This window comes from Plecotus auritus (genome assembly GCF_963455305.1).
Source record: "Plecotus auritus genome assembly, chromosome: 15".
In the NCBI taxonomy this organism is placed as follows: domain Eukaryota; kingdom Metazoa; phylum Chordata; class Mammalia; order Chiroptera; family Vespertilionidae; genus Plecotus; species Plecotus auritus.
This window is the reverse complement of record NC_137781.1, coordinates 6,110,926-6,132,564: the sequence shown is the minus strand read 5'-3', so window position 1 is coordinate 6,132,564 and position 21,639 is coordinate 6,110,926. Positions and strand designations below refer to the sequence as shown.

The 21,639-nt window shown below is 51.9% G+C and overlaps 1 protein-coding gene across 2 annotated transcripts in view; it reads right to left on the bottom strand.

Moving 5' to 3' along the window:
• Window positions 1-4,518: 4,518 nt before the first annotated feature.
• Window positions 4,519-21,639, bottom strand: part of NTRK3 (neurotrophic receptor tyrosine kinase 3) — a 398,804-nt gene continuing 381,683 nt past the window's right edge. The window contains exon 19 of one of the 2 annotated variants that reach the window (XM_080651645.1): window positions 4,519-5,053. In XM_080651645.1, the coding sequence (XP_080507771.1) occupies window positions 5,022-5,053 (32 nt within the window). In that variant the 3' untranslated portion in view covers window positions 4,519-5,021. The remainder of the gene's footprint in view (window positions 5,054-21,639) is intronic. The other variant, XM_080651644.1, reaches the window with a different exon arrangement.

The following is a 21,639-nucleotide window of genomic DNA, read 5'->3' as shown; positions in this document are numbered from 1 at the left end:
TTGTGAAAGCAAGACACAGGCTGTCAGGGCCCCCTCAAGCCCCCCATTCTCTGAACTCAGTCACGTGGGCTGCCTCGGCGCTGGCTTATTTGTCGTTTCCATATGCTCCCTTCACCCCTTGCCTTCTGTTTCTTCGATGGCTTTGATCGCCTTAGCACGGAGCCCCGTAGGTTAGCATCACATTCCGTGCACAGCATCTCAAGACCTCATACCGATTAAATATGTAGAGAAGCATCAATATTTGAAATGCTCTGGGGCCGGTGTATGTACCGTCTCCTAACAGATCTTTTTAATCTCCATCTTCTCTGCTGGCTTAGGTGGCGCCTTTCCCCGCTCTGTCCCAGCATCGGAACCAGGGCAGGCTTGGAGAACCCGAAGAGCCTGGCCCATGTGATAATTTTTAAAATATATCTTTACTGACTTCAGAGAGGAAGGGGGGGGGGGAGAGACAGAGAGAGAGAGAGAGAAAGAGAGAGAGAGAGAGAGAAACATCAAGGATGAGAGAGAATCATGGATCGGCTGCCTCCTGTATGCCCACACTGGGGATCGAGCCTGCAACCCGGGCATGTGCCCTGATCAGGAATGGAACTGTGACCTCCTGGCTCATAGGTTAATGCTCAACCACTGAGTCATCCCAGCCAGGCAAAGTGATGATATTATTACCTCTATTCCCATCACAGCCCATGACTGACTTACCTTCTAACTGGAAGTCTGTACCTCTTATTCCCCCCTTCACCATATTCACCCCTCCTCCCCGCTCCCCCGGGCCACCCTCTGAGCGCCCACGGTACCGTTTTGTTTGCTCATTGGTGCTGCTGTTCTAGGTTAGACCCATGAGCGAGGTCCGGGGAACAAGGCCCGCCCTGTCTGATTGTGCTTCGCTTTGCTGTGTTTCACAGATGCTGTGGGTTTGTTTACAAATGGAAGCCAAGACCGCCCACCAGCAACAAGACCGGGACCCACTCCCCTGGGATCCTCACGTTGTGGCCGTGACCTGGAGCCCAAGCTCAGCATCTCCGAGGCGTGTCTGATTCTCTGACGGACATATTCCCTGGCGCAGCAGCCGCTAGGGCCACCCGGTTGCCACCAATGGTAAGATTTCATCCTTTTGTACGGCCACGTCACGTTCCTCTGTGCACACACGTCCGTCTTTACCCACGTGTCCATTGCTGGACACCAAGGTGGTTGTCAGATGTTGTTGATGCTTTCCTTCATTCGGCAAACGCTGTTCCGTGTGATGGAGTCCCATTTGCTTATTTTCTGCCATCTGCCCGGGAAGACATACCAAAAAAATACTGCGAAACCCACGTCAGGAACTTCCTGTGTATGTTTTCTCCTGGGAGTCTCATGGTTTCTGGTCGTACGTTCGAGCCCAGAGCCTAATCTGTGAGGAGGTTACAAAGCTGCGTGCTCCGTCATATGTCCACACGCAACCGCTGAGCCATGCCGGCCGGGCATCTTTCTAAAACCTCTTGGACGCAGGCTGGCCCTGGTGTGTTTTTAGCCCTCGAACAAGCCGTGTTTCTCGTGGCTTGTCGTTCTGAGCAGTTGTCTTTATAGAGTCAAAAGGAGGCTCCACTGAGCCACGCCGGCCGGGCGTCAGTGTAAAAGGGTGGGTGTTGCAAGAGAGAAACGCAAAGGTTTACCCACCGTACGGTTTGGAAACTCAACTGTAGGTCCTTTGCAATCTCTGTCGCAAAAAGGATCAAGTGCCCTTATCCTTTCGAGTCTTTCCCAGAAGATGCACCATCATCGCCCTTCATCAGAACCGAAGTGGTTTCCATGGCAACCTCCGCCTCCGATCCATCACATTCTCTGACAGTACCATTCCATTCTGTCCCTGGGATCACCCGGGCGTTTTCAAAAAGTAATCCTAGTAATGAAACTCTTGAAAATGAAGCCAGGAAAATACCAACAGGCGACAGGAAAGTAAATGTAATCGCCACAGACACGCTGAGACCGTAAGACGGAGAGAGAAGACATTCCCAGGCCGTGGTGGGTTGAGGGCGTTAATATTTCACATAGAGGGTATCATTATCGCCCTTGCCGGTTCGGCTCAGTGGCTAGAGCGTCGGCCCACAGACTGAAGGGTCCCGGGTTCGATTCTGGTCAAGGGCATGAACCTCAGTTGCAGGCTCGATCCCCAGCCCCTGTCACATGCGGGAGGCAACTAATCGATGTGTCTCTCTCACATCAATGTTTCTCTCTCTGTCTCTTCCTCTCCCGTCCACTCTCCCTAAAAACCAACGGAAAAACATCCTCGGGTGAGGATGAACAAAAATTTAAAAAAAAAGAGTAACATTATCAGAGTATAAGGGGACAGAGGAATCGAAGAGCCGGCCACAGAGAGCGAGGTGGCTCGGTGGTTTGGGGACAGCCTGCATCTTCTCCTTGCCCCCCCCCCCCCCGTCTTCTCTGATAGGTGCACGGGGGCTGGCGTGGAATTAGAATTGAATGAGAGCTGCAGCGGAGGTTCCCACAGGAAAAGCTGTCCCTTGCAGCGTTCGGAGCGGAGCGGAGCTGAGGGCAGTGACAGGTGCTCTTGTGGTTCTGGGAGGTGAAGGCAGGAAGCCCGTCTTCCCGTCAGTCAGCCCTACGGCAGGGAGCTGCAGGTCAGGGGGCCAGGCTCCTCCCATGGAAGTCAGGACTTGAAGGGGCTCCGGCAGTCCCCACCTGTCTTGTTCCACAGAGTGTGTGTGTGTGTGTGTGTGTGTGTGTGTGTGTATGCATGTATGTGTGTGTGTGTATGCATATGTATGTATGTGTGTGTATGTGTATGTGTGTGTGTGTAGTTGATTTCAGAGAGGAAGGGAGAGGGAGAGACAAACATCAATGATGAGAGAGAATCGTCGATGGGACACCTCCCCTCCAGGGGGTCACAGTGGGCATGAGGGGCAGGTGAGCCCTCACCGAAGGTTTTGTCCAGTTCCCATGGCTGTCGCTGTCCTGTCCATGCAAATGTCCGTGTCCAGCACGGTGCCTGGTAACAGGCAGTCTGTCTCCATCTCTATCTGGTTCATATATGCACCGTGTAAACATATGCATAGTTGATATGTTTATATATTAAATGTGTGGATAGATGAGTGGATGAAAGAGATAGGCAAGCTGTCTATATCTCTAGTACATATATGTATATATCATATATATACACATTTAATATATATTAAACGTATGTATGTGTGGATGGATGGATGGATGATGGAGGGATGAAAGAGCTAGGCAATCTGTATATCTAGCACATATATGTACATATATTGTATATGTTCATTTAATATATTTACATATGAAATATCTGTGTGGGTGGATGGATGGGTAAATGCGGCCATCGTCATGGGAATGTTGCTTTACAAAGTGCTCCGTCTTCCCCATACGTATCAACACGGGGTGTTCACGCTAAGCCACTTGTCCAGGAGAAAGCCCCTCGGCTCGCGTTCCCCACATTTATTAGCTCACGGGGGCTTTGTGGAGCCCCTGGGATGGCAAAGAGGCTCCCGTGTATCCAGTAGGACTTGAACCTGATGGGGAGACCCAGGTGACCTCGATGCTGGGTGGGCCCTGCCTGTGGGAAGGGCCCCAGCCCTGAGTTATGCTAATTGCCTCCCCAGAGCCCTTAGGAAAAACAGATTGTCAAGCTGTGGATTTGAGAAAGGAAACAACGAATGTGTCTATGCCTCCTTCTCTCTTTTTGCTGCAACTAATTGGGTCCATTTCTCTCTCAGGTCCCTGGGAAGATGGATGCCCCTCCAGTTTGTAAAACAAACGGAAATCTTTCTTTCTTTTGGTGTCCGTTATAGCCATCTCCTCCCCGGAGGTGCCTGTAGGTTCCCACCTTCTATGGGAACGTTTTCACTCTCCCCTTCCCTGCCTGTTCCAGGAACCGCCTTCCAACGTGGAGGGGAAGCACACTTCACCCCCCGGGCCTCAGGTCCTGTGGTCTCTATTCACAGGACGCAGTGAATGCACAGCCAGCATCCGGGCGACAATCCTCGAGGCTTCCGAGGACGCCCACAGATTTCTGGGGGCAGATCTGACATGTCAGGCCTTGAGGGGGAGAGCCGAGGGGGAAGGTGCTGGGTGTTTGTCCCCAGGGCGCACAGGTGAGCAGGTGATGTGTGACTGTATCTACCTCCTCTATTCCTGATAACCCCCTCCCCCCTTCTCTCTCACCTCCCTGTCCTCTTCCCCTCCCCTCATGTCCCCCTCTTCTTCTCCCATATCTGTCCTGTATCTCTCCCCTCTCTCCTATCTCTGACACATCTGCCCCCAGGGGCTTTGTCACCGTGATCCTGTGCTTTGACTTTGAGTCATTGTTAATGCAGCAGCTTAGAACTCCGTTTCATCCAGCATTAGTGACATCCGCCCCGACTGCAGGGTGACCTGGGTAATGCAGACCCTGCCAACGTAGCCAGAGGGAAGGAAGCTGGCCAGGACACTTTTGCAAGGGTCCCCCCTCCCCCCCCCCCAATACTCGGGGTAAGAGGCTGGATGTACCTTCCTGTTAAATCTCACACCCACGGCGTCGGTCAGCACACACTTTATTTCAGCAGGCCAAGAGCCACCGCCCGGGTGGACGAGTGGTAGCCCCACAAGGGAGCAGTTCATTTACGGGGCTTCTCCCATTGCAGGGCATCGCAGACTGTGACCTGGAGCGGGGCGCCCTGTGACACCTCACGTCATCCAGGGCCTTCCTCATCCGGGCGACCCCTTGGAGTCTGGCCCGGCCCGGCCACGCCATCCGTGTAAGTGCCACAGTCACGGGAGAGGAATCGGCCGGCGATCTCCGGCGAATGTTCGGGTCCCACACACAAGCGTCCCAGGCAGAGGGCAGTATCTACTTGTCCGCCCTTTCCTCCTCTCTCCACCGTGAGCAGGGATCTCAGGTAAGAGCTCTCAATTCCAGTTACATTACTTCGGGGCCTCATTGCTAACACGGGGCTGGGCTCACGGCAGCCTCAGCAAATCCAAGGGGCAGAGGACTCGGTCGCCGAAGACGCTTCCTTTCAGGGGCCGATCCCAGATGGTCACAACCTCGGAGGAGGAGCCGCTCCAGGTCCTGCAAGAAACACCGCCAGCAGCTCAGGTAGGAAACTTCTGTGATCTCTACAGAGACCTGTGACAACACAGCACACACCAGGGCACTCTCCTCTCCCCGACACATCAGAGAGAGGAGAGAGGGGGAGGGAGGAAGGTTAGAGAGAAGGTGAGCATAATAGAGGAGAGAGGTACAGAAGAGGGACATATGTCAGAGGAAGAGGAGAGGGAGCTGGAAGGTCACAGAACAGAGAGAGAGGGGCAAGAGATGGAGAGAGCAAGTGGGGAGTGAGGGAGGTTAGAGAGAGAAGAGAGACTGGGTTCAGAGATAGAGAAAAGTCAGGGATAGAGGAGAGGTGGGCGTGGAAGAGGAGACAGAGGTCAGAGGAAGAGGAGAGAGAGGTCAGTAGAAGAGACACAGAGAGGGTAGAGATCAAGGAGGGGAGAGAGGTGTGTGGAAGAGGAGATGAGTGAGGGTAGAGACAGAGGAAAGGGGGAGTTCCAAGAGAAGATACAGAAATAGAGGAGTGATGGGTGAGAGAGTTAGGTTAGAGATCAAGGATTGAGCAGTAGAGGAGAGGGAGGTCAGAGGAATAGGAGAGCGCAAGGCTGGTAAGAGATAGTAAGTGAGAGGTCTGCAGAAGAGGAGAGAGAGGAAGGAAAGAGAGGCGGGTCAGGGAAGGGGATAGAGAGTTGAGAGAGAGGGAGGTCAGAGATAGAGGAGAGATGTCAGTGGAATAGGAGATCAGAAAGAAAGAGAGAAACAGATCAGAGAGGGGGGAAGATTAGAGAGATAGGAGAGAGAAGGTGATTAAGAATAGACATGAGAGGGAGGTCAGAAGAAAAGAGGTAGGTTAGAGATCAAGCAGAGAGATGCAGGATAGTTAAGGAGGTCAGAGATAGAGGAGAGTAGAAGTAGAGGAAAGAGGGAGCAAGAGAGAACAGGGTTAGAGGAGAGGAGTAGGAGAGAGGTGGGGGTCCGAGATAGAGGATAGTGAGGGAGGTCAGAGATCAAGGAGAGAGAGGAGAGACTAGTTCAGAGATAGAGGTTGGGGGAGAGGGAAATCAGAGATCAAGGTGAGAAAGAGCTATATGGAGGCCAGAGATAGAGGAGTGGGAGGTAAGATGAAGAGGAATGATGGAGAGTGGGAGGAGAGGGAGGTAGAAGAGAGGGGGAGGTCAGAGGAGAGAGTTATGTTAGAGATCAGTGATAGAGAAGTAGATGAGTGGACAGGGAGTTGAGAGAGAGAGAGAGGTCAGGGGAAGAGGACAGGGAGGTTAGAGAGAGAGGAGTGAGAGAAATAGGTAGGTAGAGGAGAGACAGGGAGGTCTGAGGAAAAGGAGCATGAGAGGTAAGAGAGGGAGAATTCTGAGAAAGCAGAGAGAGATACAGAGAAGAGAACGGGAAGGAGGAAGAATAGAAATAGAATTGGTGATCAGGAATAGGAGAGAGAGGTAGGTTGGAGGGAGGGAGAGATAGAGGAGAGGGAAGTCAGAGATAGGTGATAGGATGGTCAGAGTTTAGAAGAAAGAAATGAGGTATAAGAGAGAGAGAGAGGTTAGAGATCAAGGAGAAGGAGATAGTAGTGGGAGGTCAGAGGAAGGTCAGAGAGAGATGTCAGTGGAAGATGCGAGATAGGAAGTCAGAGGTAGAGGACAGAGAGAGAAGAAAAAGGCCTGAGACAGGGGAGGGAGAGAGTGGCAGAGGAGAGCTAGAGAGTGAGGTCAGAGATAGAGGAGAAAGAGGGATGTTATAGATCAAGGAGAAGCAGAAAGAGAAATATAGAGAAGAGAGTGGAGGTTAGAGAGAGAACAGAGGGAGGTCAAATGAAGAGGAAGTAGAGATAGATTAGAGAGAAGGCTTTCAGAGAAAGAGAAGAGATGGGGAGGTCAGTGGAACAGGAGGGGAGATAGAGTAGAGTGAGTGAGGTCAGAGAGAGCAGCAAAAGACTAAGAGGACTGATTGATCAGAGGTGGAGGAGAGGGAGGGATGTGAGATTAGAGAGAGAGGGGAGATGAGGAGGGAGAGGAGAGAGGGAGGGGTGTGGGGGAGGTGAGAGGCAGGAGGGATGAGATGTAGAGGAGAAAGAGGATGAGGGGGGAGAGAGGCAGCTGAGGAAGATGGAGGTCAGAGGGGGAGGAGAGGGTTTGAAGAGAGAGGAGAAAGGGAGATCAGTGGGAGAGGAACTAGAGCCGAGGGAGGGAGAGGGGAGAGAGAGAGGACAGAGAGGTAAAGGGGAAGAAGAAGAGAGAGGGGTTGGTCAGCAATAGAGGAGAGAGGTCTGTGCAAGAGGAGAGAAAGGCTAGAGATCAAGCAGCGAGAGAGATACAGAAGAGTTAAGGACATGAAGGGTTGTTGAAAGAACCACCAGCGGAATTGGGGAGAGGAGTAGGAGAGAGGTGGGGTCAGAGACAGAGGATAGGGAGGGAGGTGAGAGATAGAGGGAAGCGAAGTCAAGGTGAGAGAAACAGAAGAGGGAGATCAGAGAGAGAGGGAGATGGGAGACAGAGAAAGAAAGGCAATAAAGAGGGACAGAGAGAGAGATGGAGGTTAGAGGTCAAATACAGAGGAAGAAATAGAGGAGATAGAGGTGAGATGAACAGAAAAGAGAGAGGTGGTTAGAGAGGGATAGGAGAAAGGAGAGGGAGGTGAGCAATAGAGGAAGTTCTGAGAGAGATCAGGGAGAGGAAGATTAGATAGAGGAGACTGAGGAGAGTCAGGTAAGAGGCACAGGAGAGGGAGAGCAGAGTGGGGAGAGAGAGAAATAGAGGTAGAGGAGAGGGAGGTCAGTGGGAGAAGAGAGAGAGAAGGAGGTCAGATTAGAAAGAAAAGTCATAGAGGAGAGAGAATTAGTGGAGAGCTAGGACAGAGACAGTATGAAGGTGGGGGGGCAAGAGAGAGAGAAGAGCTATGTAGAGAGAGAAATATGTGAGAGGGTGGTCACTAATAGAGGATAGAGATGAGTTCCGAGAAAGTGGGGAGAGAGATAAAGGAGAGGGAGCTAGGGAGGTCAGAGTAATAGGAGAGAAGAAAAAGGGAGGTCAGAGAGAGAGGGGCAAGAGATGGAGAGAGCGAGGGGGGTCAGTGGCAGAGGGGGGTGAGGGAGAGAAGAGACTGAGTTTAGAGAGATGGAAGTCAGGGATAGAGGAGAGGTGGGTCAAGGAGAGGGGTGAGTGGAAGAGGTGAGAGGGAGGTAAGATGGCTAGGGTAGAGAGAGAGTAGATGAGAGGAAGGTCAGAGGAAAAGGAGGGAGAGTGGTCAGGGTCAGAGATGGAGGAGAAAGAGAAGAGGAAAGGGAGGGTTAGAGATAGGAGAGACAGAGGTCAAAGAGAGGAGAGTAAGTGAGCGAGGTCTGCGGAAGAGGAGAGAGGAAGGTTGGAGATCAAAGAAAGAGATGGAGAGGGAGGTGAGAGAGCGGGAGGTCAGATCAAGGACAGAAAGACAAGAGGGAGGGAGGCAGGTCAGGGAAGGGGATAGTTGAGGGGATAGTTGAGAGAGACGGAGGGAGGTTAGTTCAAGGAGAGAGATGGAGTCAGAGATAGAGGAGCGGTGTCAGTGGAATAGGAAAGGGAGGACAGATAAATAGAGGAGAGGGAGGTAATATGACTAGGATAGAGAGAAGGAGATCAGACAGAGAAGTGAGAGGTAGAGGAGACAGAGAAGGAGTTCAGAGAAAGTGGAGAGGAAGATTAGAGATAGAGAGAAGGTGATTAAGAATAGACATGAGAGAGTTAGGTCAGAGGAGAAGGAGAGAAGAGGGATCATTGCAGAGGAGAGGGATCATTGCAGAGGAGATAGAAAGGGAGGTCATCAATAGAGGAGACAGAGAGGGAGTTCAGAGAAAGTGGAGAGACAGGGAAGGGGGGGAGGAGGATTGGAAAGAGAAATGAGGTAGCGAAGAGAGAGAGGTTTGAGGAGAAGGAGAGAGTAGTTCTGAGAAAGAGAGACAGAGAAGAGTGGGGGTTGGAGGAAGATGAAAGAGAGAAGAGACAGAGGTGAGAGAGAGATGTCAGTGGAAGATGCGGGATAGGGAAGTCAGAGGACAGAGAGAGAAGAACAAGGCCAGAGACAGAGGGGGGAGAGAGAAAGAGACGTCAGAGAATGAGGAGAGAAGAGATGGGGAGGTCAGTGGAACAGGAGGGGAGATAGAGTAGAGTGAGTGAGGTCAGAGAGAGCAGCAAAAGACTAAGAGGACTGATTGATCAGAGGTGGAGGAGAGAGAGTTGTTTGGGTGAAGAGGAAGGGATGGGAGAAAGGGGGTGTGAGATTAGAGAGAGAGGGGAGATGAGGAGGGAGAGGAGGGATGAGATGTAGAGGAGAAAGAGAGGATGATGGGGAGAGAGGCAGCTGAGGAAGATGGAGGTCAGAGGGGGAGGAGAGGGTTTGAAGAGAGAGGAGAAAGGGAGATCAGTGGGAGAGGAGATATGGAGGGGAGAGGAACAGGACAGATGGGAGAGGAGAGAAGGAGGTCAGAGATCAAGGAGAGAGATGAGAGATAGAGGGAAGTGAAGTCAAGGAGATAGAAACAGAAGAGGGAGATCAGAGAGAGAGGGAGATGGGAGACAGAGAAAGAAAGGCAATAAAGAGGGACAGAAAGAGATGGAGGAGTGATGGAGAGAGGAGAGGGAGGTTAGAGGTCAAGGAGAGAGACGGAGGTCAAATACAGAGGAAAGAAATAGAGGAGATATAGGTGAGATGAACAGAAAAGGGAGAGGAAATAGGAGAGGGAGGTGAGCAATAGAGGAAGTTCTGAGAGAGATCAGGGAGAGGAAGATTAGATAGAGGAGACGGAGGAGAGTCAGAGAAGAGGGAGGAGGTCAGATTAAGAAGAGGAAGTTCAGAAATAGAGGCTATAGAAAGAAAAGTCATAGAGGAGAGAGAATTAGTGGAGAGCTAGGACAGACAGTATGAAGGTGGGGGGCGAGAGAGAGAGAAGAGCTATGTAGAGAGAGAAATATGTGAGAGGGTGGTCAGAGTAAAGGACAGAGAGGTAAAGGGGAAGAAGAGAAAGAGGGTTGTCACTAATAGAGGAGAGAGATGAGTTCCGAGAAAGTGGGGAGAGAGATAAAGGAGAGGGAGCGAGAGTGGTGAGAGTAATAGAGAAGAAAAAGGGAGGTCAGAGAGAGAGGGGCAAGAGATGGAGAGAGCGAGGGAGAGAAGAGACTGAGTTCAGAGAGAAAAGCCAGGCAGAGAAAGAGAAGAGGGAGGTCAGAGATCAAGGAGAGAGAGAGTAGAGAGATGGAAGTCAGGGATAGAGGAGAGGTGGGTCAAGGAGAGGGAGATCAGAGGAAGGTGAGAGAGAGGGACACAAGGAGAGGGGTGAGTGGAAGAGGTGAGAGGGAGGTAAGATGGCTAGGGTAGAGAGAGAGTAGATGAGAGGAAGGTCAGAGGAAAAGGAGGGAGAGTGGTCAGGGTCAGAGATGGAGGAGAAAGAGAAGAGGAAAGGGAGGGTTAGAGAGAGGAGAGACAGAGGTCAAAGAGAGGAGAGAGTGGAGTGCAGAGAGAGGGGAGAGGGGAGAGGGAGGTCAGAGAAAGAGGGGGGTGAGAGTTGGAAATAGAGGGGGGCTGGTAAGAGATAGAGGAGAGAGGAAGGTTGGAGATCAAAGAAAGAGATGGAGAGAAGAGGGAGGGAGGCAGGTCAGGGAAGGGGATAGTTGAGAGAGACGGAGGGAGGTTAGTTCAAGGAGAGAGATGGAGTCAGACAGAGAGAGGAGAGGGAGGTAAGATGACTAGGATAGAGAGAAGGAGATCAGACAGAGAAGTGAGAGGTAGAGGAGAAAGAAGGTGATTAAGAATAGACATGAGAGAGGGGGGTCAGAGGTCGAGGTAAGAGGAGAGAAGAGGGATCATTGCAGAGGAGATAGAGGGGGTGGTCATCAATAGAGGAGACAGAGAGGGAGTTCAGAGAAAGTGGAGAGACAGGGAAGGGGGAGGAGGATTGGAGAGAGAAATAAGGAGGTAGAGGAGAGACAGAGAGGTTTGAGGAAAAGGAGAGAGAGAGTTCTGAGAAAGTAGAGAGATACAGAGAAGAGTGGGGGTTGGAGGAAGGTGAAAGAGAGAAGAGACAGAGGTGAGAGAGAGATGTCAGTGGAAGATGCGGGATAGGGAAGTCAGAGGACAGAGAAGAACAAGGCCAGAGACGGGGGAGAGAGAGAGAGAAAGAGAGGTCAGTGGAACAGGAGGGGAGATTGAGTGAGTGAGGTCAGAGAGAGAGAGCAGCAAAAGACTAAGGACTGATTGATCAGAGGTGGAGGAAAGAGAGTTGTTTGGGTGAAGAGGGAGGAATGGGAGAAAGGGGGTGTGAGATTGGAGAGGGGAGGAGAGAGGCACGTTAGAGGAGAAAGGGAGAGGATGGGGGGAGACAGGCACAAGGAGAGAGGGAGCTGAGGAAGATGGAGGTCAGATGGGGAGGAGTGGGTGAAGAGAGTGGAAGTCAGAGAGAGAGGAAAGATAGAGGGAGGTCAGAGGAAAAGTTGAGAGGTGGCAAGAAGTAGAGAGGGTAGGGAGGTTAGGTTTAGAGAGAGAGGGAGAGGGAATGTGGTCAGAGAGAGGGCTGAGGTGAGAGAGAGTGAGGTCAGTGATATAGAGGAGAGAGAACAGAGTGGAGGTCAGAGAGAGAGAGGGGAGAGGAACTAGAGGCGAGGGAGGAAGAGGACACTGATGGGAGAGAGAGGGAGAATGAGGGTAGAGAAGAGGGAGGAGAGAGATGGAGGAGATAGGGGAGAGAGAGGGTGGTCAGCAATAGAGGAGACGGAGTTCAGAGAAAGTGGAGGAGAGAAGTCAGGGGAAGAGGACAGGGAGGTTAGAGATAGAGGCGAGAGAGAGGAGTGAGGGTTGTCAGGAATAGAGGAGAAACGAGAAGGTGGAAGAGAGACAGGGAGGAGAAAGAGATAGAAGAGCCAGGGTTGGAGGAAGATGAGAGAGAGAAGAGAGACAGAGGTCAGAGATAGAGATGAGCAGGTAGAGGAGAGGGAGGTCAGAGTAGAAGACAGAGAGAGGAGAGAGGGGGAGGGAGAAGTAGAGGAGAGAGGGAGAGGTCAGAGGCAGAGTAGAGAGACAGATGGGAGGAAGAAAAGAGGGAGATCAGAGAGAAAGAGATGGGTGAGTGGGAGGTAAGATGAGGAGTGATGGAGAGAGAAGAGGGAAGTCAGAGATCAAGGAAAGAGAGTTGAGAAAGAAGCAAGAGGTTAGAGCCGCGGTTGGCAAACTGAGGCTCACGAGCCACATGCGCCTCTTTGGCCCCTTGAGTGTGGCTCTTCCACAAAATACCACGGCCTGGGCGAGTCTATTCTGAAGAAGTGGCGTTAGAAGTAGCGTTAGAAGTAGTTTAAGTTTAAAAAATTTGGCTCTCCAAAGGAATTTCAATCGTTGTCCTGTTGATATTTGGCTCTGTTGACTAATGAGTTTGCCGACCACTGGGTTGGAGAGAGAGAAGAGTGACGGAGGTCAAATATAGAGGAAAGAAAAATAGAGGAGAGGGAGGTCAGAGGAAAAGAAGAGAGAAATGTCAGAGTCAGAGATAGAGGAGACAGAAAGGGAGAGCAGAGCAAGGAATGTTAGAGAAGAAGAGAGGGAGGTCAGAGGCAGAGGAGATGGGGAGAGAGAGAGGACAGAGAGGTAGGGGAGAAGAAGAGAGAGGGTGTGCTCATCAATAGAGGAGAGGCAGGTCAGATGAAGAGGTGGAGGTCAGTGGAACAGGAGGGGAGATAGAGTAGAGTGAGTGCAGGGAGAGACTAAGAGAGGACTGATTGATCAGAGGTGGAGGGGAGAATGTTGTTTGGGTGAAGAGGGAGGGATGGGGAAAAGAGAGGTGAGTGGGAGAGGAGAGAGGGAGGGGTGTCGGGGAGAAGAGAGGCACGTTGGAGGAGGTGAGAGGCAGGAGGGATGAGATGTAGAGGAGAAAGGGAGAGGATGGGGGGAGAGGGAGGGACAGAGGAACAGTAGAGGGCGGTGTGTGGCATATGAGAGGGAGCTGAGGGTTTGAAGAGAGAGGGGAGAAAAGGAGATCAGTGGGAGAGAGAGATGGAGTGGGGACAGGGTGTTCAGAGTGTGAGGATAATGGAATAGCAGGGAGGAACAATTGGGAGAAGAGCGAGGTCAGAGGAAGAGGCGAGAGAGAGATGTTAGTGGAAGATGCGAGAGTGAGAGATGAGAAGCAGAGGAGAGTGCGAGTGAGGTCATAGAGAGAAAGAGGAGAGAGAGATAAGAGGGGAGAGGAATGGGAGAGGGACGTCAGAGATAGGGAGGTCAGAGATCAAGGGGAGAGAGAGAGAGGAGAGTTGAGAGAGATGGAGGTTACAGATAGAAGATAGAAGAGAGAGAAAGGAAGGTCAGAGGTAGAGGAGGTAGGGGATAAGAAGAGAGAGGGTGGTCAGCAATAGAGGAGAACGGAGTTCAGAGAAAGTGGAGGAGAGGAGAGAAGTCGGGGGAAGAGGACAGGGAGGTTAGAGAGAAATAAGACAGATGGAGGTCAGAGATAGAGAAGAGGGGGCGGAGGGTTAGAGAGGAGTGAGAGGGTTGTCAGAAAAAGAGGAGAGAGAAATGAGGAGGTGGAGGAGAGACGGGGAAGAGATACAGGAGAGGGAGGAGCGAGACAGAGGTCAGACAGAGACAGAGAAGAGCGAGGTCACAGTAGAAGACAGAGAGGTAGAAGATACGAAGAGAAGGGGGAGGTAGAGATCAAGGAGAGAGAAATGGAGAGAGAGCGGGTGAGGTCAGAGATAAAGTATAGGATACGGAGATTAGAGTTAGAGGAGACTCTAGAGGCGAGAGTGCTCATGCAAAGGCAGAGGTAGGGGAGTGAGAGGAAAAGAGGTCAGAGATGAGAGAGAGGGTGGTCAGCAATAGAGGAGACAGAGCGGGAGTTCACAGAAAGTGGTGACAGAGACAGATCAGAGTGGGGAGGGAGGAAGATTGGAGATAGGGGAGAGAAGGTGAGCAGGAATAGAGGATAGAGAGGAAGGTCAGAGGAAAAGGTGAGAAAGTAGAAAGGGAGGGAGAGGAGAGACAGAGAGGTCAGAGGAAGGCGATAAAGAGGGACAGAAAGAGAAGGGAGAGTGGGAGAGAGAGGAGTGGGAGGTAAGATGAAGAGGAGTGATGGAGAGAGGGAAGTCAGATCAAGGAGAGAAAGAGGAGAGAGAGGGGTCAGAGGAAGAGGAGAGTTGAGAAAAGAAACAAGAGTTAGGTTAGAGAGGAGAGGGAGGTTAGAGGCAAAGAAGGAAGGTCAGAGTCAGAGATGGAGGAGAAGAAGAGACGGAGGTCAGAGCCAGAGGAGATAGGGGAGAGAGGTGAGGTAGGGGAACAGAAGACAGCGAGTGTGTGCTTCTCAATAGAGGAGACAGAGAGGGAGTTCACAGAAAGTGGAGAGAGAGACAGATCAGAAAGGGGGTGGAGGAAGATTAGAGGGGGGTCAGAGGAAAAGGAGAGAAGGGGGAGAGAGAGGAGAGTTATGTTATAGATCAGGGAGAGAAAGATAGGGAAGAGGAAGGGAGATCAGTGGTAGAGGAGAGAGAGTAGATGAGTGGGTTGTCAGAGTAGAGGACGACAGAGAGGTAGAGGAGAAGAAGAGGGGGAGGAGGATTAGAGAGAGAGGAGGTAGAAGAGAGAGCGTGAGGTCTGAGGAAAAGGAGAGAGACGGCATTCCAAGAAAGTAGAGATACAGAGAAGTGTGGGGGTTGGAGGAAGATGAGAGAAATAGATGAGGGGGGAGGTCAGAGATACAGGAGAGAAGAGAGAAGTCAGAGATTAAAGAGGGAGGTGAGAGATGGAGGAGAGGGAGGTCAGAGCAGAGGACAAAGAGGTAGAGGAGAAGAAGAGCGAGAGAGGTCAGCAATAGAGGAGACAGGGAGTTCAGAGGAAGTGTAGAGAGCAGAGAGCGGGAGGGAGGAAGATTAGATATAGGAGAGAATTGGTGATCAGGAATAGGAGAGAGAGACTCTGAGATAGAGAGGAGGGAGGGAGGTAGAGATCAAGGCTGAGCGGGAAGTCAGAGATAGGTGAGAAGATGGTCAGTTTAGAACAGAGCGGTAGAGGAGAAGAGGAAAGAGAAATGAGGAGGTATAGGAGAGGGAGAGGAGAGAAATAGAGGAGTTGGAGAGGGCAGTCAGAAAGAGAGGAGAGAGGGACAGGGAAGAGAGAGGGTGGTCAGAGAGAGCGATGTCAGTGGAAGAGAATGTAGGGAGAGATTAGAGAGAGGGTGGTCAGCAGTGGAGGGGAGATAGAGTGAGTGAGGTCAGAGAGAGAGAGCAGCAAAAGACTAAGAGGACTGATCGATCTGAGGTGGAGGAGAGAGAGAGTTGTTTGGGTGAAGAGGGAGGGATGGGAGAAAGGGGGTGTGAGAGTGATTAGAGGGAGGGGGGAGATGAGGAGGGAGGGGAGTGGGCGAGAAGAGAGGGTGGTTTGTGAGGGACAGAGGAACAGTAGAGGGAGGTGTGTGGCATAGGAGAGAGGGAGCTGAGGAAGATGGTCAGAGGGGGAGGAGAGGGTTTGAAGAGAGAGGAGAAAGGGAGATCAGTGGGAGAGAGAGAACAGTGTGTGAGGATAATGGAATAGCAGGAACAATTGGGAGAAAAATGAGGGGGGAGGGAGGGGGAAAGGGAGAGAGAGAGGTGTGTGTGTGCAGGATGTGCTGGGACTCACTGTGCTGTCCTGTCAGGTCAGGGCCTCCAGGTGTCCGGCGTGGGACTGGCTGGGGACACCTACCTGCAGCGTGCTGCCAGTCATAGGGGCGTGTGCACCTGAATCTTTTTTTACTTTATTGATTCATTGGGAAGAGAGTGGTTAGTGCTGTCATTGGGGCTGTCATTTATTTGCTCCGAGGCTTAGGGTCTGCATGCAGGAGGGAGTGGAAAGGAGGGTGTGGGATCCCAGGTTGTGGCACTGAGACTAGGGCCTTGTTCTTACCTAGTTTAAGGTCAGTATCCCCAAGGCCACTAGTTTGGAGAATGTGATTTAGGTTCTGTTTCCTTTGGTCCATTGCCTGCGTGCCTATACCCCCACACTCCATCCACTGCCAGCACCCCTCCTCCCCCCAAGAACCCCTGCCACACTGCCTGGTGCCCAGTAGGTGCTGAGTCATCACAAGGTGAGTGCAGGTGATGGGGCACCAGGGGCAGCCTCACAGTGTTGTTGGGGAGAAGGGCCCTGTGATTGGTTGTGGAAGGCTGAGTGACACAGTGAGAGGCGGGCCCAGCAGAGCCGAGTTACTGACATCACCTGCTTCAGCACAGTCACCACAACCCCCAGGAGCCAATGCCGGACCAGGGACTGAATGGCCTCCTCCCTGTGTGTGTCTCCTGGAGCCCTTTGTGCCGGGATGGATGGGGATGCTGGTGGAACACACGGGGAGCCTTGTGTCCTTATGTATGATTTCCCCCCGCCCCCCACAAGTTCAATAAACATTTGTGTTATTCACAGCAACCACATGATGAATGCCTCTTGGTTCAATTTCCAGGGTTTGGTGACCCAATGAGTACAATGGGGCGTGTGTTTCATCCTCAAGTGGAGATGGGGGTACGGGGGGGCAGGCAGGCAGAGGAGGGAGGGTGCCCACGAAGCTGCTCTGTCACAAATGCTATGGTGTCAGAAGACCTTCTACTCAACACAGACATGGGACTCGGATCCTGTTGTGACGGAGGGAACCTTCGGAATGAAAGGTCCCGACCTCCCAAGGTGCTGGGACAGGTGCCAGCAGCAGAGAGGAGCAAGGGGAGGCCTCAGAGCTGCCCGAGGCCTGGCAGGCGGGGGTGGGCACCCCACACGGAGGCGTGCTTACGTCACAGGAGTTAGTTCCGTCATTACAGAAACCAGTGCGTCCCGGCATCACGCATTACGTCCAAATGCAACAAAGAAATGAGGCGCCATTTTTCTAGGTTAAATCTGGTGAGAACCCATGCTCTCCCAGTCCAGAGTCCCTGTTAAAACCCCCGGTTCACTGAGGGAGGAAATGAGGCGCAGATGAAATAACCCCCCACCGTCACAGAAAGGCACCTTAAACCCAGTCTGGGTCCCCGCCCTGTTTCTCCTTAGCAGTGGGAGAGGGTACGACACACACAGCGAGTGAGAAGTGACCGTTCACGTTTACACTGCGCGCTCCCAGGCCGTCCCTTGCCCCGCCTTCTGCAATCCCAGGAGGCTCTCATTTGGGGAGCGACTTAAGGGCCATCCTGAGAGGTTTATAACGTTTTCAGGCTCCAGTGGTGAAATGAAATGCCAATAAAAAATGAGAAAATGATGCAAAACTTTTACATGCAATAAAAGGAAGATCAGCGCTGTTTTACCTGCGTGTCCCATGAATATGAAACTAGTGACCACACGTGACTTCTGAAGCAGAGAGAAAAATGCCATTGAAGGGCATGGAGGAGGACACGGACCCGTCTTCCTCACTGATGTCCCTAGTTTGCCGATAACCAAGTACAGCAAAGGCTGGGGTGACAACCCTTCTTCACCAGACTTGGGTCTTGGGGGTGGGGGGACCCCTAATCCTCCAACAAAATGACCTGCCAGAACATAACTGTGTGCTCCCCTAGGAGAAATGATGCCAGTTCCCCAATAGTTCTGCCGAAGACTTGGGCCACCCCCACGTTATTTTTGGAAGGATCTGCTTTCCCTAGGGTTTTTGTTTTTTTAAGAGACCGGGATGAACATAGAGCCCTCAGTTTGTTAAACACCAGTCACTGTGCGTTACAGGCTCACCTAGTCGTCTGCCCAACCAAATGCAGGAGAGAGAGAGTTAAAGAGCAAGCAGAAAACACCCCCAGATCGAACCTGGAAACCTTCCTTCTCTAGGTCACCAGGGCGCCTGGCTGGTCCCAGTCCCAGCCTCCTGCGGGGGTTTAGGGGGGCATCAGCACCTCCTTTCTCCCAGGTCTCAGCACTGGAGGCTTTTATACTGAATCGCCCTGCGGTGACATCATCTAACCCCAGTCTTTCGGTCCTGTCTCTGCGGGCAGCCGCTAGACCCCGATCTCAGCCTGGACCGCCCCCCGATGTTCTGATCCCTACGTGCTATCCGCACATGGGTGACTAACGCAGAACTTGAACCTGTGTCCGGAGCCCAATTCCTGCTCTTCCCTCCGACCCCATGTCCTGTGTTTCCATCTTCAGGCTCAGGCCTTTGCGGTCTGTCTCTCACACCACACCCACTCCCAGCAAACCCTTTGAAATATAACCAGAGCCGGGCCCATGTGGCTCAGAGGTTGAGCGCTCCCTACTGGGGATCGTGCCCACAACCCGGACACGTGCTCTGACTGGGAATCCAACTGGGAGCTTCACAGGTCGAAGCTCAACCACTGCGCCACCCCGGGCCGGCACCACCGAGGTTTTAAACAGCAAGTCTACAGCCCTGAGCGCTAGTGCCGAAGCCTCACACCAGGTGGCATGAACCACACACACACACACACACACACACACACACACACACACACACACATGCACGCACACACGGTGAGGATGTGAAGGGTTGTTGAAAGAACCACCAGCGGAATTGCCAGCAACCTGTCAGGACGGCTTTTTGGTCTCGCTCGCTCGCCTGTTCTCTCCCTTTTCAGATGGTCCCTGGGAGTGTTCGGAGATTTTATTCAACGCTGCGTGTAAGGAAGCCATCCTAGCCCCTGCCATGAGAGCTATACCGAAGGATTACATGCGGGCTGGGTTTTCCCCCATACGGCCCCTTCAGGAAATCTGTCAAAGTCATTGAAGGTGTGTGTGTGTGATCAGGTTACACACACACACACACACACACACACACACACACACACACGATTCCCACACACCGCCCACAGGGGCATCTGAGGTTTGCGTCCCCGCCCTCCATGACCGGTGAAGGCAGCCCTTCCTTCGTGCCCCTCCTTTCTGCCCGCCTGTGGCTGTAGCTCTGCCACAGCTCAGTCCCAGCCCCTACTCCACCTCCAGCCCCACAGCCCTTCCCTCCCTCCCTGCCACTGGCGGTGATGGGGGGGGGGGGGGCGCGACCAGGGACCAGGACCTCTGCTCCTTCGTAGCAGTGGGCTCCCTGAGAGTGCTGAGCGTGATTTGCACACGGGCTGCGGGAACCTGGGCTTTCCCCTGGTGCCCTCGCCCTGTCAGCCGGCTTTCCCAGCTGTTCGGTGGGAGGTTCCGCCAGAATCTGCCGACCGAGGTCACCACGTTTCCTATATAAACTGCCAAGATCTCGAGGAACAACCTTGTCAACAAACGCAACTCTGAGGCTGGTGCCCTGTAAGTCAGTCACTGGCCTTGTAAAAGGTAAGTGCCGGCTTCCGCCTGCTGTTTCCCATCTGTATCGATTTTATGTCTGGAGGCAAACTAGCACCCGTCTGCAAACTCTGTCTGTTCTCCTCCTCCCCGTATTTCAAGGGGGAGGGGAAGGAGCCGACTAGGACGCAGGCTTACATGGCACAGTGAGGAGGCAGAGGGAAGCTGGGTGGTCAGAGATTGGGACCACCAGGGGCGGGAATAAAACCCCAAAACCCCCCGGCCAGCATGGCTCAGGGGTGGAGCATCGACTATGAACCAGGAGGTCATAGTTCAATTCCTGGTCGGGGCACATGCCCGGGTTGCAGGATCGATCCCCAGTAGGGGGCGTGCAGAAGGCTGATCCATGATTCTCTCTCATTGATGTTTCTCTCTCCCCCTCTCCCTTCCTCTCTAAAAATTCAGTAAAAATATATTAAAAACAAATAAAAAAAAACGAAAACCCAGCTGGGCAGTTCCTAGCACAACCTAGCTGGGCGGAGAAGGAACAAACTTAAAAATGGATGGCTGTTGCTAAGACAGGCAGCTTGCAGATAACCAATCACATGGCAACAAGGTGTATCAACCAATCCCAAGGATGTCGCTAAGGCAAAATACTTTTGAAAGGACCAATCAGGAACTAATAAGCATCAATAAAAAGGTATTTTTAAAAAATGTTGCCTAGTCTAGAAGAGCGAATGGAGGGTACACATTAATGCAGCCAAAACCTTCCGAAAGAAATGAGTCCCCTTAAACCATCACACTTCTCTCGTTCTTTTCTTTCGAGTGGCAAAGTCCCTTGCCTTATTTCTAATCCGACACCTCCGATGATTGGATTGTATGATGTACAACAATACCTTTTTTATGGAATTTGGGACAGAAAATAGTACATGACAGACAATATCACTAATTTTTTCCTTTAGAAACTATATGTAGATATAGATATAGGGGATTAGACATATAGATATAGGTGTACATGTAGATGTAGGTGTAGAATAGATATACACATAGAATAGATATACACATATGAAGACAGAGACACAGAGACACACAGAGAAAGAGAGAGAGACAGAGAGATACAGACAGAGACAGAAACGGAGGTACAAAGACAGAGGGAGATACAGACACAGAGATACAGACAGAGACAGAGATACAAAGATACAGAGACATAAACATACAGACGGAGATACAGACGTGTAGTCATACAGACAAACTCAGATATAGAAGTATGTACATACAGACATGGATAGGTAGGCCTAGAAACAGACATGGATAGGTTTGTAACCGGAGCAGACAGCACACAGGCAAATCCCAGACTTACTCCTCGCCAAAGTGCCTTCCTGTCCCCTCCGATTCCGTGTGTAAACGCCGTTCCTGTACAAGCTGGTTCCTGTGAGCCCTAACTCCATCCTATTCTGAGCTTAAAGATAAGGGAGGCGATAGGGCGTTTAGGAATTCCTCCTTTTCCAATTACAGAAGATGGATGAAAGCACTGGGGCGAGCATATCCCTTTAAGATCAATGACCCCGGTCAGGCCAATTACCCCAGCCCTCTGGCTGTAAATTAAAGGTGACCCCGCTAACTGCAAGGTCTGGGAGATTAACTGGCCCGGAAGATCTACCTCGATAAGGGGCCCAGGCTTCCTTCCGGGTTCCCTCTGGGATGTATTTGTCCCTCGCAGACGGTCCTGCACGCGCCTGAGCTGCATTTCTCGTGGCTGACGGACGGCTGGCACTGTGCAAGGTGGGGCGGGATGGTCCAGCTCTGAAGCTCCTGTGCTTCCGGGACACTGGGTGTCAGTGGGGCCTGGGACTCCACTGCCTTGGGCAAGTCCAAGGGGAACTGTCCTGTTTCTTTCCTTTTTTTTTTTTTTTTTTTTTTTTTGGTTAATCCTCACCCAAGGACATTGTCCCGATTTTTATTTTATTATTTTTAAATATTAGAGGTCCATTGCACGAAATTCGTGCGGAGGGGGGGGGGGTGTCCCTCAGCCCAGCCTGCACCCTCTCCAAACTCCAATCTGGGACCCCTTGAGGGATGTCCGACTGCCTGTTTAAACGGGCAGTCTGACATCCCTCTCACAATCCAGGACTGCTGCCTCCCAACCGCTTGCCTGCCTCTTCCTAATTGCCCCTAACCCAGCGGTCAGAAAACCACGGCTCGTGAGCCACATGCAGCTCTTTGGCCCCTTGAGTGTGGCTCTTCCACAAAATGCCATGTGCAGGCGCGCAAATACAGTGCGATTGAAACTTTGTGGCCCATGTGCAGAAGTCGGTTTTCGGCTCTCCAAAGAAATTTCAATCTTTGTACTGTTGTTATTTGGCTCTATTGACTAATGAGTTTGCCGACCACTGCCCTAACCGCTTCTGCCTGCC